Genomic DNA, 19,298 nt, shown 5'->3' with positions numbered 1-19,298 from the left:
GTCGGTATACCATCGGAAGATGAGACCCCCAGGTCGGAAGATGGTCAAAATGCTACTGGGGAGGAACAGAGGATGAGCTCAACTAGCCCCAGTCGTGATGACGCAGCTAGCTCAAAGCCAAAAGGACGGTTAGCGGCCGACGGTGCTGGTGGTGAACGGCGAATCCGATGTTCTAAGGATCAACACACCATTGGAACCTGGAATGTAAGATCTATGAGCCAGGGCAAATTGGATGTAGTTATTGGTGAGATGTCAAGATTAAAGATAGACATTCTGGGCGTCAGTGAACTGAAATGGACTGGAATGGGCCACTTCACATCAAATGACCACCAGATCTACTACTGTGGAAAAGAGGACCACAGAAGAAATGGAGTAGCCTTCATAATTAATAGTAAAGTGGCTAAAGCAGTGCTTGGATACAACCCCAAAAACGACAGAATGATCTCAATTCGAATTCAGGGCAAGCCATCTAACATCACAGTGATCCAAATATACGCCCCAACCACAAATGCTGAAGAAGCTGAAGTAGAGCAGTTCTATGAGGATCTGCAGCACCTACTGGACAACACACCTAAAAGAGATGTTATTTTCATCACAGGAGACTGGAATGCTAAGGTGGGCAGTCAAATGACACCTGGAATTACAGGTAAGTATGGCCTGGGAGAACAAAACGAAGCAGGACATAGGCTGATAGAATTTTGCCAAGACAATTCACTCTGCATAACAAACACTCTCTTCCAACAACCTAAGAGACGGCTTTACACATGGACTTCACCAGATGGACAACACCGAAATCAGATTGATTACATCCTTTGCAGCCAAAGGTGGCGGACATCTGTACAGTCGGTAAAAACTAGGCCTGGAGCTGACTGTAGTTCAGACCATGAACTTCTTCTTGCACAATTTAGGATCAGACTAAAGAGATTAGGGAAGACCCACAGATCAGCTAGATATGAGCTCACGAATATTCCTCAGGAATATGCAGTGGAGGTGAAGAATAGATTTAAGGGACTGGACTTAGTAGATAGGGTCCCGGAAGAACTCTGGACAGAAGTTGGCAGCATTGTTCAGGAGGCGGCAACAAAATACATCCCAAAGAAAGAGAAAACCAAGAAGGCAAAATGGCTGTCTGCTGAGACACTAGAAGTAGCCCAAGAAAGAAGGAAAGCAAAAGGCAACAGCGATAGGGGGAGATATGCCCAATTAAATGCAAAATTCCAGAGGTTAGCCAGAAGAGATAAGGAATTATTTTTAAACAAACAATGCGCGGAAGTGGAAGAAGACAATAGAATAGGAAGGACAAGAGACCTCTTCCAGAAAATTAGAAACATTGGAGGTAAATTCCAGGCCAAAATGGGTATGATCAAAAACAAAGATGGCAAGGACCTAACAGAAGAAGAAGAGATCAAGAAAAGGTGGCAAGAATATACAGAAGACCTGTATAGGAAGGATAACAATATCGGGGATAGCTTTGACAGTGTGGTCAGTGAGCTAGAGCCAGACATCCTGAAGAGTGAGGTTGAGTGGGCCTTAAGAAGCATTGCTAATAACAAGGCAGCAGGAGAAGACGGCATCCCAGCTGAACTGTTCAAAATCTTGCAAGATGATGCTGTCAAGGTAATGCATGCTATATGCCAGCAAATTTGGAAAACACAAGAATGGCCATCAGATTGGAAAAAATCAACTTATATCCCCATACCAAAAAAGGGAAACACTAAAGAATGTTCAAACTATCGAACAGTGGCACTCATTTCTCATGCCAGTAAGGTAATGCTCAAGATCCTGCAAGGTAGACTTCAGCAGTTCATGGAGCGAGAATTGCCAGATGTACAGGCTGGGTTTAGAAAAGGCAGAGGAACTAGAGACCAAATTGCCAATATCCGCTGGATAATGGAAAAAGCCAGGGAGTTTCAGAAAAACATCTATTTCTGTTTTATTGACTATTCTAAAGCCTTTGACTGTGTGGACCATAACAAATTGTGGCAAGTTCTTAGTGGTATGGGGATACCAAGTCATCTTGTATGCCTCCTGAAGAATCTGTATAACGACCAAGTAGCAACAGTAAGAACAGACCACGGAACAACGGACTGGTTTAAGATTGGGAAAGGAGTACGGCAGGGCTGTATACTCTCACCCTACCTATTCAACTTGTATGCAGAACACATCATGCGACAAGCTGGTCTTGAGGAATCCAAGGCTGGAGTTAAAATCTCTGGAAGAAACATTAACAATCTCAGATATGCAGATGATACCACTTTGATGGCTGAAAGTGAAGAGGAACTGAGGAGCCTTATGATGAAGGTGAAAGAAGAAAGTGCAAAAGCTGGCTTGCAGCTAAACCTCAAAAAAACCAAGATTATGGCAACCAGCTTGATTGATAACTGGCAAATAGAGGGAGAAAATGTAGAAGCAGTGAAAGACTTTGTATTCCTAGGTGCAAAGATTACTGCAGATGCTGACTGCAGTCAGGAAATCAGAAGACGCTTAATCCTTGGGAGAAGAGCAATGACAAATCTCGATAAAATAGTTAAGAGCAGAGACATCACACTGACAACAAAGGCCCGCATAGTTAAAGCAATGGTGTTCCCTGTAGTAACATATGGCTGCGAGAGCTGGACCATAAGGAAGGCTGAGCGAAGGAAGATCGATGCTTTTGAACTGTGGTGTTGGAGGAAAATTCTGAGAGTGCCTTGGACTGCAAGAAGATCAAACCAGTCCATCCTCCAGGAAATAAAGCCAGACTGCTCACTTGAGGGAATGATATTAAAGGCAAAACTGAAATACTTTGGCCACATAATGAGAAGACAGGACACCCTGGAGAAGATGCTGATTCTAGGGAGAGTGGAAGGCAAAAGGAAGAGGGGCCGACCAAGGGCAAGATGGATGGATGATATTCTAGAGGTGACGGACTCGTCCCTGGGGGAGCTGGGGGTGTTGACGACCGACAGGAAGCTCTGGCGTGGGCTGGTCCATGAAGTCACGAAGAGTCGGAAGCGACTAAACGAATAAACAACAACAACAACAACAACAAGCAAAGGCATATAAAAAGGGGGTGCAGGAGCTGGGCAGAATCAAGCCCTTTGGAAACCGGGTGGAAGCTTCCCCCCTCCCTCCCTTTTATCTTCATGAGAACGAGGGAGGGTCATGTCTGAGTCACTTTCTCAAATTACATCTCTGCCCCGGGCTCAGATTTTTAAAATCTGACCATTGTTTTGGTTGTGGCTCTTCGTCCTGTTCCTCAAGGCTATCCCTTCTTCCAGTCAGATACTGTTCCATCCAGACCCAAAGGGCTACAAAGACCAAGACCAACCTCCAGAGGAATATATTCCATAACCTGGGAACAATGTGGAAGGTTCTGCCCCACCTGACTGATAGATCAACCGCTAAAAGTAGAGACCTGGACAGTTTCCTGGAGGTTCATAATGGGAAAGGCAGATGGTCCGGCCCTAAAACGTTGATGGCTCTGCAGTAAAGGCTAAAGAAACTTCACCTGGAAAAAAACTGGCAACTAATGCAGACTTTTCAACATGGGCATCAGATCTTCCCAATTTTTTACTCCCTTTGGCAACCTACTGCACTAGGTTCACTGATGCGCTTGCCCACTATCAGACGATTTCTAACGTCCACAGTCTTCTGCTTTCAGTGCTCTCTTCCTAAAAAGGATATGAGGTCACTGTTGCACAGATTGCCATGCCAGCTTGAGTTAGCCCTTCATGGCTAGCAGTGCGATTACTAACATTTATGCAACAGTGCTTAAGTAGTACTTACTCAGCAAAGAGAACCATTTATCTCTCCTGTCACCCTGTGCAATTTGTTCGGGTTCTCCCCTGATCTCCCAACAGCACACTTGATTCCCAAGTCCATTATTACCAATGCATTTCTGGCCTCCAACCAACCCATGCTCCAATTAGGTCTCAGCGCACCACAGTCCCTTGGGTGCATCTCCTCTGAAAATGTGCTGCTGTGCCATGCGCTTCTGCTGTCCCTGCTAATGTTCTCCCTCCCCCATCAGCTGCCTCATGTTTAATTTGAAAAGGAATTGAGTTCTCTGCAAATGGGCCGGAGGCAAACGATGTGGTTATCGTACAGGCCTGGCAAAAAAAGATAAAGGCGAATTTTTACGCCAGCGCCTTCTTGTCTATCTTCTCTTCTCTTCTCTTTCTGTCTCTCTCCCAAGCCCCATTCCCGTTCACAACTCTGCAAAATTTAAAAATAAATACGAAATGATGATGATGGCATTGATGATAAATGCCTCTGGCTATGTTCACACCAAAGAATTAATCAGGTCAGTATGCTTCGTTTGCATAAAATGCTACGCTGGATTCTGTTAACAGTGGTTAGTTTTTTTTGGGGGGGGGAGCATACAGTGTTGTGCAGACTCAGCCCACTTGGTTAGTTTATCTTCTATATATTGGGAGACCCCAGAAAATGAATCAATTTGGGAACCAGCGTAAACATCTGGAACAGCAGCTGATGAGTTCTGTACTCCTCTCCTTATTCAGAATTGTAACTAGCTTCTACTTCACGTGATATTTCAGATCTTGACTCCCAAGATCTATCAAGGAGTTCTGGATGCCATATAGCAACATCAATTTTTGCCCGTCTTTATTATTTATTCACCTCCAAACGCTCTGCTTATTGTATTTTCCTTGGCTTGAAATAATCTCTTTCATTCAATTTATTTATTTATTACTTATTTAGGACCTGTTCAAAACAGAACATTTGCTCACCGTTTTCGGAGAATCCTTTCATAGAAAGATCCACTTCTGATGCTCTCCCCACCACGTTTTTTCTCAGACAGTCCGAAATCAGAAATGCTTCTGAATTGTTCAAATCTGCCGCCAGGTCCAGTTTTTATTTCAGTTCATTGAATATTATTTATTAGCAAGAATACATTTCTCTGTCTTTCTCTCTCAGTCAGGCAAGACTTCCAGGAACCATGTGTTTGGCATAGTTAGCTTAGCTCTAAATCCTGTAAGAGGATTGCAACGAATTATGTGCTGCAGTTTAGGAGCCGATGGCAGAAGCTGATACATGGCGTTAAGGATGAAGAGAAAGCCACGAGGCCCACCTTATTTTCATTGAAACAAGGGGAAGTCTACAAGATGACACTGCTCGAATTTAGAATAAGAGATTCATGGACTTGTTAAGTTGGAAGGTATCATAAGGGTCACCTAGCCCAACCCTCTGCCATGTGGTTAAAAACCAGTTCAACCATCCATGAAGGGTGGCTGTCCAGCCTCTTCTTCAAACCCTCCAGAGATGGAGAACCCACACTTCCCTAGGGAGTCTATTCTACTGTCTAGAGAGGAATTGTGGAGAGGACCCTGAGGTTGAACAGGGATGTCGTAAAGATCCCCCAAGACAGAAACATATTTATTTATTTATTTAAGCCATGTATATGGCCGCCCATCTCACAAACATCACCCTAGGTCTTGTACAAGGGTCTTCCCAAGAGGCAATGAGAGCCATCTTCTCCATTCAATGGTCAGCCTACCCACAACACAAGCTAGCAGAGAACAACATCCTGTGATCAGTAGCGGTGCAAGTGTTGAACAGGCACTCAAGATCCAGTCTACCTTCATCCAGGGAAGCTGCCTGGGTGACTTAAGCCAGTTACTCAACAGGGTTGGTGTGGTGTGAGAAAAAGGGGACTGCTATGTACACTGTTTTGAATTCCGGTAAAATAGGCAGGATATATACCTAAACAAACAAACACACAAATTCTGATTCAGAGATTCATCACCCCAGGAAATGTGAGTCTCTTTTTCCTGCTATTCAGAACCACCCATTCAAACATTTGCTACGTCCCACTTCAGCCTGCAAACATATATATTGACAAGAGAACAGCTCCTACTACTTGCTGGGTCACCCGTCATGTGAGAAATCAAACAAAAAGGATATTATGCATCTCCTGGGAGACACACAATCATTTTTCTGTCCCAGACACTTGCCTGGGGGGGTCATATTCAGTGACTCTGCCTTTCTCTCTGGCTGCGTCACTGCAGAGTTCCCAGCCAAATGCTATTTTAGTGGGGGTCTCACCTCCCCCACTTCCTGGCCCAGATCCAGATCCCATAAACATACCACTGTGGAGCACAAGTGGCATAGATGGACTTAGTTGTCTTCCAGATTCAGGATTTGTATGCATGGCAGAAATAGATGCTGCTAAGTCCATACAAATCTCATCTGCCTTGTATGAAGAAAATCACCAGTTCAGGCATTAAATCCAATTCAGTTCATCAATGGATTCTGCAATGTCTGGTTCAGCTTGAGTTTTGTCATTAAGTCCAGTCGTGTCCGACTCTAGGGGGTGGTGCTCATCTCCGTTTCAAAGCCGAAGAGCCGGCGTTTGTCCGTAGACACTTCCGTAGTCATGTGGCCGGCATGACTACACGGAACACCGTTACCTGCCCACCGAAGCGGTACCTATTAATCTACTCATATTTGCATGTGTTTGGTTTAGCTTGGGTTTAATGTCCTACTATTTCATAGAATCAAAGAACCATAGAATCGTAGGGTTGGAAGGGACCTTGGAGATCTTCTAGTCCAACCCCCTGCCCAAGGCAGAAATCCTCATACCATCTCGGACAAATGGTTGTCCAATCTTTTCTTGAAAACCCACAATTCCAGGAGGCAAGCTGTTCCACTGCGTAATGGTTCTCACTGTCAGGAAATGCCTCCTTGTTTCCAAGTTGGATCTCCCTGGTGTTCAGGTCTAAAACATTTGGGAACCAGGTTGGTACAGGCTGCACAGACCCCAAACGACAATGATGTCATCATGCAACCACCACTCTTCTGATGCAAGTATGTCACAGTGGTGTGTGCATGAAGATGTCATCACACACATCTTATCATCTGCCCCCACCCTTGTCAAACACCTCCCATGTTGTGAACACTCAGGTTCTGATCTTAAGTAGCATCCTGGAACAGGTGAAAGCTGGAAGACAGAAATCTACTGCGACTAGCAACTGAATGCCACCTTGAAGATGGGCTTTACTGCCTGAAAAAAAAATGGAGACGATGGATTTTTGGCAAGTTCTAGCAAAGGCATATAAAAAGGAGTTGGGCAGAATCAGGCCATGTGGAAACCAGGTGGAAGCTCTAAAAGTTAATAGTATTCACCATATGTTGCTTTGCACCAAATGAGGTCTCTAGAGCTCCTGATCATCATTGTTGTTGTTTATTCGTTTAGTCGCTTCTGACTCTTTGTGACTTCATGGACCAGCCCATGCCAGAGCTTCCTGTTGGTCGTCAACACCCCCAGCTCCCCCAGGGACAAGTCCGTCACCTCTAGAATATCATCCATCCATCTTGCCCTTGGTCGGCCCCTCTTCCTTTTGCCCTCCACTCTCCCTAGCATCAGTATCTTCGCCAGGCTGTCCTGTCTTCTCATTATGTGGCCAAAGTATTAGTTTTGCCTTTCATATCATTCCCTCAAGTGAGCAGTCTGGCTTTATTTCCTGGAGGATGGACTGGTTTGATCTTCCTGCAGTCCAAGGCACTCTCAGAATTTTCCTCCAACACCACAGTTCAAAAGCATCGATCTTCCTTCTCTCAGCCTTCCTTATGGTCCAGCTCTCACAGCCATATGTTACTACAGGGAACACCATTGCTTTGACTATGCGGACCTTTGTTGTCAGTGTGATGTCTCTGCTCTTAACTATTTTATCGAGATTTGTCATTGCTCTTCTCCCAAGGATTAAGCGTCTTCTGATTTCCTGACTGCAGTCAGCATCTGCAGTAATCTTTGCACCTAGAAATAAAAAGTCTTTCACTGCTTCTACATTTTCTCCCTCTATTTGCCAGTTATCAATCAAGCTGGTTGCCATAATCTTGGTTTTTTTGAGGTTTAGCTGCAAGCCAGCTTTTGCACTTTCTTCTTTCACCTTCATCATAAGGCTCCTCAGTTCCTCTTCACTTTCAGCCATCAAAGTGGTATCATCTGCATATCTGAGATTGTTCATGTTTCTTCCAGCGATTTTAACTCCAGCCTTGGATTCCTCAAGCCCAGCATGTCGCATAATGTGTTCTGCATACAAGTTGAATAGGTAGGGTGAGAGTATACAGCCCTGCCGTACTCCTTTCCCAATCTTAAACCAGTCTGTTGTTCCGTGGTCTGTTCTTACTGTTGCTACTTGGTCGTTATACAGATTCTTCAGGAGGCAGACAAGATGACTTGGTATCCCCATACCACTAAGAACTTGCCACAATTTGTTATGGTCCACAGAGTCAAAGGCTTTAGAATAGTCAATAAAACAGAAATAGATGTTTTTCTGAAACTTCCTGGCTTTTTCCATTATCCAGCGGATATTGGCAATTTGGTCCCTAGTTCCTCTGCCTTTTCTAAACCCAGCTTGTGCATCTGGCAATTCTCGCTCCATGAATTGCTGAAGTCTACCTTGCAGGATCTTGAGCATTACCTTACTGGCATGTGAAATGAGTGCCACTGTTCAATAGTTTGAACATTCTTTAGTGTTTCCCTTTTTTGGTATGGGGATATAAGTTGATTTTTTCCAGTCTGATGGCCATTCTTGTGTTTTCCAAATTTGCTGGCATATGGCATGCATCACCTTGACAGCATCATCTCACAAGATTTTGAACAGTTCAGCTGGGATGCCATCGTCTCCTGCTGCCTTGTTATTAGCAATGCTTGTTAAGGCCCATTCAACCTCACTCTTCAGGATGTCTGGCTCTAGCTCACTGACCACACCGTCAAAGCTACCCCCTGATCATCATAACCATTATTTATTTAGATTCATAAAAGTGGCCTTATGATACCATGGAGAGTAACTGTATTAGTCCATGCTGGCTAGGGAATTCTGGGAGTTGAAGTCCACACATCTTAAAGTGGCCAAGGTTGAGAAACACTGCTGTAATAGATGCTGCATGGAGCAGGGGGTTGGGCTAGATGACCTCTCCAGTTCCTTCCAACCCTAGGAGTCTATGACCTGAATAAATGACTTAGTTTCAAATTTCAGGTTTAAATCTCATTTGAGTCTCACCCTTGGTTTCATTCTATCTCATTTGTTTTGAGGATAACGTGGGGGTTATGAGAAGAATTATGGATGTTCTCTTGAGCTTTTAGGGGGGAACATAGGCTATTTATTTGATTGATTGATTGACTGATTGACTGATTGAATTTTGGCTCTGCCCAACTCCAGACTGACTCTGGGCAACTATAAATACAAGAAACTGCAAAAAAGTGATCAATTCTGTGGTGGAATCCCAACAGCGTTCACCCATATAGAAAAGTACAAATCAGAACAGATGCTTTGCCAAAGACTCTCAAAACCGTGTTATCATGTTCATTCCCACAGTATCCAGTTTAGGACAGCTTTCCTACTCCTTCCAAATTTGTATTCCCAGAGAAATTGATGTTCTAAATAATTTCCCCTTTCCACCCATGAGCTGCAATCAGCTGACTTTGCTTTCTGATCGTTGGTTTTCCCACGACCTTCTTCCCCAGACAGCCATCTACTTCCCCCTATAATACAGGACTGGGTCAGAGAAGATCACTGCCAAAAAAAAAAAAAGAAATTATTGAACCCAAAGACTTCTTTGAGATTGAAAGGAAAAGTAAAATACAAACAGGAAAAAAAACCTGTCTTCTCCTCCTCTGTGCTGTATTAAACGGGAATGAACTACCACCTCACATGCCCTCTTAACAGCTTGTGCAAAATTATGTCCAGATTTTCATTCAGCATTGAGAATCTCAGTGCTAAAAAAGTTTGTGAACAGGCCAGTTTTGTAGGACACATGGGATCTTGGGTAAGGAACCAGCGAGCCAGGCTGTAATATGCTCTTGTGGCATCTTTAGAAATCTACTGAACCCAAACACCTCTTTGAGTGGACAAAGTAGAATGAAATAAAACGGCTACAGGGGAATGGAGTTCCCCTGGTAAATTCTTGCAGAAACTGGACACTACAGATCCTCCTAAGTTTCACTACATGCCATATGGAAGCAGAACTGATGGGATGAATGCATTAGAGCCGTGTTTCTCAACCTTGGCAACTTTAAGATGCGTGGACTTCAACTCCCAGAATTCCCTGGCCAGCTATGCTAGCTGGGGAATTCTGGGAGTTGAAGTCCACACAACTGAAAGTTGCCAAGATTGAGAAACACGGCTTTAGAGGAACAAGAAAAATGAAACCAACCATTTTCAGGCCTGAACTTCTGCCAAGCTTTGGTTCAACTGTCCTCAAGATCTTTTTAATAAAGAACTGATGGGGCAACAAGCACAGCCTTACACACAAATGAGGCTGGGGCAAGAAATGGGTCACTCTTTGAAATGAAGAGATGGATCCACACACACACAGTGTTCAAGACCCCTTGCATTTAGTTTTTCTTCTGCCAACTCAGTGGTCTACATGGCCTCCTTTTTTGAGTGAGCTGGTCTGTCATGGTCAGATTTACTATCACCTTTTTTTTTTTTACTGTCGGTGAGAAAATATTCTTGTGGCGTCTTTAGAAGGTTAAAGAGCTAAAGGCCTTCCCCTCTATTCTGTCAGGTACTTATCTCAGTTGTCTTCAGTTTCCACCCAATTCCATCAAGTTCTATCTGGGGCCACAGAGTTGCACCCCAAGCTTCCTAGCTCCATCCACTGGCTCAGCAGCTCTGTTCCTTTGGCATAATACAGTGGAAACGACTTGGATAGATTTATAGGAAAGTTAATTCTTATGCTGTCAGAAGTGAACCACCTGTTAAATGATCTGGACATTGCCCAAAAGGCATCAGATGTAACCTGTATCTTCTGTCCCAAAACTTATTTATTTACTTATTTTTCAGATTTCTATCACCGCCCATCTCTCCTGAAAAGGATTCAAATGTTTGAATCTAGCCCCATATGTAAAGCAGATGAGAGAAAGAGCCACGAGAACACTATCCCTGAATGGTGGCCCATCAGAGTTGTGGTTATCAATAATATTGGTCTGTTATTATTTTAAGCCATTCAGAGACTTCAGAAATGAAACTGCATGTAAGCCAAAGTAATGAATGAATGAATAAATGAATAAATCTGAATATTGGTTGTCGTAAATAGGGCTCATGTTTAGTCCACAGAAGGAATTCTTCCATACAAGCATGTGCTACAATCAGTCTACTTATCTGAGCCTTTGTGCCTTGGGAAATATACTTTTGCAATGTTTTGCACTGTTAGCTGAGAAATGATTTAATGTATTTGGTCTGCAGGCTGAACATGGAATAGTGGCAGTTAGCAAACAGTCTGTCTTGATCAGCTGGCAAATATCAAAAATAAGAAACTGTACTGCTACAGTACAAGTGGTGAAAGGTGAAGTGAAAGGTCCCCTGTGCAAGCACCGAGTCATGTCTGACCCTTTAGGGGGACACCGCTTTTGCGACATGTTGTTGGCAGACTATAATGAACCCTTTGGGAGTGGGGGAGATGATGTCTCTGAAATCCAAAAGTCCTTTAAATCCAAATGTTCGTCATTTGTGTCCATTTACATAATTTGCAGTAAAATATTGATTTAATAGACCATTAGTCTGTTAAATGGGGATGATGTCTGATTAGCAGATTTGTCCATTGTATCCAAAACCTCTCAGGAAAATTGGTCCATGGTATCCAAGATCCATTGCACCAAGACTTTAATATAAATGCTTTTGATTCCCAAGCACTCTGCCATTTCTAGAGTCACTTTCCCCAACCTGAAGCCCCTATGATCGTGTTAGATTCCAACATCTAGAATTCCAAGGGTGCATTTAACCATGTTAGGAGTTGGTCAACACATCTGGTGATCATAAGGTTAGGGAAAGCTATTTAATACATGCATTGCCAACCTTTGCTGATCTTGAAAAACCAAGCAGGGATGGACCTGGTTAGTCTTTGGATGGGAGGCCGGTCTGAAATTCCAAGGGCTAGACTGGGAAATCAAAAAAAGATCCCAGAAACAGGCCAGGGCAAACCAGTTCTACCTTGCTGCCAAGAAAACAACACGGAAGTCTATGTAGTGTCTAGAAGTCAAACCCAACTCAGAGGAGGCTTTATCTTATCTCTTTAGGCCAGATCTCTCAATCACTTCATTATACACCATGCTGTAATTTATTTATTCATGTGATTTTAAAAAAGGTTTTCTGGATAGTGAGAAAGATTTTAAAACTGAGACACAAACAGGGAATTGGAAATGATCATACTGTATAAAAGGACTGATACCCCCAAGGTCTCCTGCCAGGGAAAAAGACAAGGATAAAGATGGGAGGGGGGGAACCCTCAGCTCTTTTGTATTTCAAGGAGCATGCCTTAACCATTAGGCAATGCCACCCAACAGCTTTTAATTGGTAGCCTTTGAAAGACCTCTCACCTCCCGGCCCCAAAAGATTTCCCACTGTTCTCAGGGAAAAGCTGAACAATGACAGAGCCTTGGAAATACCCAATGCGTGATGGACCTGGAAGCAAACAAAGGACCTTCACCCTCAATATAATCTATGAACGCGCATGGACAAAATACCGCTCCTATGTCCAAACCATTTGTTGGTGTGATTGTGGTGTGCTGGATGATGCTCGCAAAGTTCTACTGTCATCCTGATATACGATGTCACACCATTCCCGGAGGGACTGGAAACCAACATGGGCAAACGTCTTTATCTGGATGCTCTCCAGATGTGCTTGACCCACACTACTCCAACAATCCTGATTCCAGCACATCTGGAAGAGAACAAGTTGGAGAAGGGGGAAAAAAATCTCACAGCTTCAGCCAGGAACTCCCTGGGAGTAAGGCCAGTCGCTTATGATCTCATTCTGAAGAGAGAAGATTGGGAATGGGTGGAAAGGAGGAAAAATTCAGGCACAGGCATTGAGCGAATTATTTAGAAATTCCCCCAGTGCTGCATTTTTGGAAGTCTACTTTTTCATTAAGGCAAAATGCCAGACAAAGTCTCTAGAGCAGTGTTTCCCAACCTTGGCAGCTTGAAGATGTGTGGACTTCAACTCCCAGAATTCCCCAGGCAGCCTTGATGGCTAGGGAATTCTGGGTGTTGAAGTCCACACATCTTCAAGCTGCCAAGGTTGGGAAACACTATTCTGCAGCAATGGCAGCTTGAGAAAGGAAGCCAAGTGCTGTTTCAAAAGGATGGGTCCCCCTGCAACATGCATACACTTTTTTTCTTTTTCTTTTTTCTAAAAAAGCATGCCTGAGTTTCTTTGTCTGGTATCTTGGATACCAAGGAACTCCCACGCTTGTCAGAAACCCACAACCTGCTACAACAATTACTGGGGGAAGGGGGGGAAATGTAGAAGCATGATAGAGTTACAGCTATTAAGGGACAAAGGGCAAGTATAACATTAAAGCAGAACCATGAATCCTGGTTTCTTTTCTTTTCCAATAGTTCAAGCCTCATTTCCTACAGTGGGAAACGTAGAGGAATCATTAACTCTTCTTGAATGAATGACCGCTACACTAAAGGGCACATTTCTTTAATGAGATGCATTTACTTTTAAGCCAACACAAGCTGTTTTCACCAAGTGACATCAAACCACGATAGGGTTTGTTTGATGTTGACTGGTATCTACCCCTGTCACTGTGGATTTTTTTTTTTAGGGCTTAGTATGTTTATTTACATGAACTGAGCCTATTGTGCTTTATTCAGCAAATCAGACTTAGGCTAAGCATGGATTAGGACAATCCATGAATCCTGTTTCCCTTCCCCACACCCCCATATGCCTTCTAGTTCCTTCCTTTTCCCAAATTTTATACCCAAATGAAAATTCATTTACATCATATCTTAAAGCAGTGTTTCTCACCCTTGGCAGCTTGAAGATGTGGGGACTTCAACTCCCAGAATTCCAAGCTGGCTGGGGAATTCTGGGAGTTGAAGTCCCCACATCTTCAAGCTGCCAAGGGTGAGAAACACTGTCTTCAAGGCTCCTGATTTTAAGATACTGGCAACCTCTAGCCTTAATTTAAATCCTCCCCAAAGCAGTGTCTTTTGGCACTGAGAAGATGAGCAAATTTCTTTAAAAAAGAAGTAGAACAAGCATTGCCCTTTTAAAAGGAGAAAGATCCTGGCTCCCATTAGAAATGGACACAGGGAGGAGAACCTTCAGCCAGGACTGAGCTACAATCACAAAACAGCCAAATCTTTCTTCATCATCACTGATCAGCAAGTATGAAGAATTGCCGGAAGAGAGAGGGATACTTTTTTTTTTGCATTAATCTGCCATCCCAGACCTCTTTCAGACAAGCATCAACTGTACTGTACTTCCAATCCCTAATGTTGTGTGCGTCCGTGCATGCGTGTGTGTGTGTGTGTGTGTGTGTATGTGTTTAAGTTGTTTGTTTCTAGCTGGCCAAGATCCCAGGCATTTGGCCAAGCACATGTTGTGCAATCTAGCAGCAAAAAAAAAAAAGTATTAACACACTCAATGGAGCTTTATACATTACTCAGGATAAATGATGACCTTTGGCAAAATCCCATCCTGGCTACTCCAGTGAATGCAAGTGGAACTCAGTTTGTGGGGCATTGACCGAAAAAGGACCGCCCGCTTTAAAACACAAAACCCCAAAGAAATTTTTTTTAAAATCCAATCAAGCTGAATAACCAAGCCAGTCCTTTTCCAAAACAAAAGGGGAACCGATTCTATTTCTTTCCTCTCCCCATCCCTCTCTCTCTCTCACACACACACACACAGACACACACACAGAGAGAGAGGTTTTCTTTACATATACATACCTTAAAAAAAAAAACCAAAACCTTAAACCCTTCCAAAAAAAATCCTCATATATGTAGTAAGAATAAGGTGGGTAGAAAAAAAAGGTAAGCAATGTTTTGGTTGGGCCATGTGTATTTGCAAAAGAAGGGCTCGGGAGCAAATCTGGCAACTTGGTGTCCTTTGTTCGGGGTGTGTGATTTCTTCCTTTAGCTCTCTTTGAGGGCAGGGTATTAATTTGCCCACAATCAATTGATTTGCTTTCTGATTTGCGCCAGTAGCACAAAGCTCTCCCTAAACAATGGAGAGGCCAAGTTATATATATCGGAGCTACTGGGGGTGAATGCAAAATTAGGAGCAATGCAAAGGTTGCTGGAACATTTTGGCACCCTGGAATTGATGGAGAAGTGACCTCTCTTTGGAAGTTTCTAACGGGACTTGTGATGATCAAGAAGGGCATTATGAACTATACTGGTTGGGGTGTTTTTCGTTAACCCAGTGACTGAAAAATTAGTTCATTTGTCCTTCCTGTCTGGAAAGACAAATGAACCAAAAACGCAAGGCAAAAATTTCAAGAACTGGCTTTCAGTGGCAGAGAGGAAAATTATTGACGGGGCTAAGCAAACATGGAATTGGGTGGCCAAAAAAGGAGACTTAAACACACCATACAACTTGCTTTCCAGCTACATACCCCGTTTTAATCTGTCTGGGAAAGCTATGGACTTGCATCCTTTGTTAAAGAATTGCTAGCCTGGAAGGGAATCTCCCCCTTCCAGCCTTACAGAATAAACTTGAAAGGGAGCGGTCAGGAATATGCTTTTAGGTTACTATTTTTCTAGTCTGCATAAGGAACATCAAAGTAGTTTGAAAGCCCTTAAAAGAGAACAATTCCACTTGAAACGTTTCTAATCATGCAACTCCATCCAAAGGCAAAGTTTAGGACACCCCAGGTAGATGGCTATTTCACGGTCACTTCGACAACCTTTTTTTCCCCAATGGAAAATGCACAGCCGTGTGTTGAGGGGTGGGATGCAATTTGGTTTCCACCGGCTTCCTCCAACTAAATCTGAACGTTAGCAATTTTTTTTTAAAAAAAACCACACAATCCTCAAGTTTACGGATCACTTTAGGATGCACAAGCCAATTTCAGGGAGTTGACGCTTTGAGGAGTTACTGTCTTTTCATTTTAACATTTTCCTGACAGGGTAGAGGGAAAAGGTGGAACATTCAGCCAGAGCAACTGGTCAGGATAAAAATTTGGATTTAAATTTAAAACCTGTGTTGGGGGTTCTCTTAAGGTTGCCGGACTAAGCAGGGAATAAGCCAAAACCCCACCTAGGGTACCCCTGGAATGCTTGCATTCACCCTGCACGCTTCGCCGGGTCAAAACGGCAGCATTCACACGGTACGCTAAGCTTAGCGAATATTAACCTTGATTAGATGGGGGTGTGTGGTGTTCACGCGCGGGCGACCCCAGCCCACTGGATTCGCTTAGGGATCAACGGCGAAACGCACTCAGCCCCTTACGGATGTCGTGTGAACCCAACCCCGAAGTCGTTGCGGGCACAACTCGGAGACAGAGGCGGCTTGGGAGAGCCTCGCCGGGCAGACAGCCCTCGCTAGGCGCTTCCCGGAGGCGGCGGGCAAGACTGCCAGCCGTCCGACGATGGGGACTGGAGTCCCGCGCCTCCGGGACGCGCTGCCCGAATGCGGACCCCCTCCCCGAAAGAAACGCCGCCCCCGCCGCTTACCAGCTGTAAAGTGCAGAGGAAAATCAAAGTGCAGCGCCCGGTGCAACATCCCATCTTGGCTCCTTCCCCGCCGCGGGTGACGCGCGCTCGCTCCGGGCGCGGACTTCACCGAGCTGCTCCCGAAAGCGCCACCATCGCCCGGCGCTGGCGTCCTCCGGCGGGAGAGAAGCGGAGAGCGCCCGAGAAGCGGCCGGAGCGGGCTTCTTCCCCCCCGGCCGCCGCCGCCGCCAGCCCTCCTCGCCCTCCTCCCAGGGAACAGCCCGGCTGCGCCCCGCTAACAGCTGCTCTCGCCGCTTGGGGAAGAGCCCCCGGTAGGGAACCCTTCCTCGGATGAAGCGGGGGGGGAGGGGTGGGTAGGTGGGCGAGGGGCGATCGCTTCTTAAAAGGGCAACGCCGGCTACAGCTGGGCCTCCCGCCTGAGACCTGGTCTGTTCTTCGGTGGTGTCTCTTTCTCAACGCGGGAGTCGCCGTTCACACGGCCCCCGTAGCCTGGCTACTGAACTAATCCAATCCCCCGCTTTGCGCGACGTATTAATCCAGCACTGTAAGCCACCCCCTAAAAAAAAAAAGCGAATCAAGGTTCATCACAGCCAAGGTTAGCCTCTTGGTGTTTCTCAACCTTGGCAACTTCCAGATGGGTGGACTTCAACTCCCAGAATTCCCCAGCCAGCTGGCTGGGGAATTCTGGGAGTTGAAGTCCACCCATCTGGAAGTTGCCAAGGTTGAGAAACACTGGCCTATTGTGCAGATGTTACTGCTGGATCTTGTATGGAGCTCGTTCAAGGGTTGGGTGACAGAATCTTTGTGGCACCTGAACGGCTCACTGTTTGCCACCTGAGCTTTATTCCCGCATAAGACGGTGAAAGGTAACACCTTCTTCAAGTGATCATAAAATGTTGGGTCTTTAACCATGAGGTTCACACAAGGCCATCAAAGGTAAACCATGGTTTGAAAACCACAATGGCTAAGCCAAAACTGAACAGAGCAACCACACCACAGAGTTGTGGGGACATAGCCACTGGGAATGGATTCGTTTGTTGTAGGTGACTGGTAGAGTTTGTAAGTTATTGTCATTATACACAACAATGTGAAATCACAGCAGCCCGTTGTGGCCTTCATTCGCACTGAGTTCTTCCCAAGAACCTGGGATGCCGTGATGTATCAGCGTAGTATACGTCTGGAAACAAGCAGTGTGGCCTTGTGTAATGGACCGATGGAAATGTTGTCAATGTGCAGATTTTCTAAGTGCCATCCAAGGTGTTCTGGAAGGGCCCCCAGTGTGCCGATAACCACTGGGACCACCACAGCCCGTTGATGCCATACTCTTTCAGCTTCGATTTTCAGATCTTGATACTTTGTGATCTCCAATTCTCTGTCTTCTGTTCTACTATCCTCTGGTACTGCCACATCAATTATCCTATTTTTTTATTATTATTATTATTATTATTATTATTATTATTATTATATCACTCAAAGGCAGAAGAAATAAACCAGCCTCGATGGCTCTGAGGTTCTAAATGTGTCCTTGACAAATACGAAGTCCGAGGGGTCCACCGGGATGAACGACGGGAGCAGCTCTGTGCTGTTGTAGCACAAGTTCTGCCCGTTTCATACATGTGTGGAACTTGCGCTGTGACGGCGCAGCTCTGATTTTCTCCAAGTGATGAAACCATCAGTTGTGCTGCCCCCTCCGGGCTTGACTGACAGTGAAGGAAACTTGCATAATCGTGCTCTCCCAGGACAGCAGAAGCCGTGTTTTTCTGCCAGCACAAACTGGGCTGAGGGGTCATTCTGCAATGAATTATCTTGAGGTCCGTTTGGGGGTGGGGGCCTGTTCCTCTTGGCCACCTGAGGCTACTAAGGTAAGGTCATGTTCCTTGGGTCCAAGCTACTTCCTTTCAGCCCCATTTTAATTTTGGCAGCTGGGAATTTGGGCCTCGTGTGCTGGGCCAAAAAAAGTCTCTCCGACTTCTCTTGCTAATCCAGAGGTGGCCGGAAAGTTGAGAGAAGAGGACCTTTTGGGTGCCAGTTCTGGTGGCATCAAAAGATCCACTTCCCCTTATGGAAAAAGAATGATGGAAGTGGTCTTCTGTGGGAATTCGCCAGTCTCTGCAGGACTGGAAAATCAACAGCAAAGGAGCGCTTTCTTGCTTCTTTCCCTCCTGACCAGAAAGTCCTGCTTCTCTCACGAAAGATCTTCACCTGGGCAGGCATTTCTCTCTGCAGTGCAGATGCCCACCCTCAGTTTAGTGCTGAAGTGCCTAAGCTGGGGGGGGGGGCGGCATTTGAAACACTCGTCCGGCGATCTTTGTCTCGGCCCTCTGTAATGTATGTAAACTATAACATTGGTACGTCCTCCAGCAACACAAGTGGGACTAACACGTTGGTCAGAAGAGAGTTCCTGTATCAGAAAATGATTCTTTGAAGCTACTTTCTGTAGGACTACTGAGTCCACGTGAAAAAGAAAAAGAAGAATAGGGAATTGGGTCTGTGAATGTCAAAGATCTAACCCCAGAATTCACGGACCTAAATGGACACAGATCCTCTCCGAACGGTGACCTGTTTCGATCTCCTGATCTCCTTTGTGGGTTGAGATCTGCCAATCAACCCTGCCGAGCATAAGGAAGTATCTCTCTTTTGCGATAAAAGGTTTTTCAAATCGCTTGCACGAGAAAAGCAAGCAAGCCAATTTCAGGGAAAGATTGGCTGCATTTAAGCAGCCTTGGCTGCATTGGTATCTAATCAACTGGTACAAACTTTCTATTCATTAGGACTGAACAATAGCCACATTAGAGCAGTCCTGATTGAATGTCTCCAACATGTTGTCACCCACAAGTAGTCAGCCTGGGGTATAAAAGCAGGGCAGATACAATCTCCCAT

General features: G+C 44.9%; 1 protein-coding gene across 5 annotated transcripts in view; it reads right to left on the bottom strand.

Moving 5' to 3' along the window:
- Positions 1 to 16,604, bottom strand: part of NKAIN4 (sodium/potassium transporting ATPase interacting 4) — a 105,016-nt gene extending 88,412 nt beyond the window's left edge. For 2 of the 5 annotated variants that reach the window (XM_063296942.1, XM_063296938.1), the window contains exon 1: positions 16,419 to 16,602. In XM_063296942.1, the coding sequence (XP_063153012.1) occupies positions 16,419 to 16,472 (54 nt within the window). In that variant the 5' untranslated portion in view covers positions 16,473 to 16,602. Of the gene's footprint in view, positions 1 to 5,579; positions 5,671 to 16,418 lie in introns of those variants that run through there. The other 3 variants (XM_063296941.1, XM_063296940.1, XM_063296939.1) reach the window with 3 other exon arrangements.
- Positions 16,605 to 19,298: the final 2,694 nt, after the last annotated feature.

The sequence above is a fragment of the Candoia aspera genome, chromosome 3 (assembly GCF_035149785.1).
Source record: "Candoia aspera isolate rCanAsp1 chromosome 3, rCanAsp1.hap2, whole genome shotgun sequence".
NCBI lineage: Eukaryota > Metazoa > Chordata > Lepidosauria > Squamata > Boidae > Candoia > Candoia aspera.
Note: the sequence above shows the minus strand (reverse complement) of the source record. Positions and strands in the feature narration are given on the sequence as shown.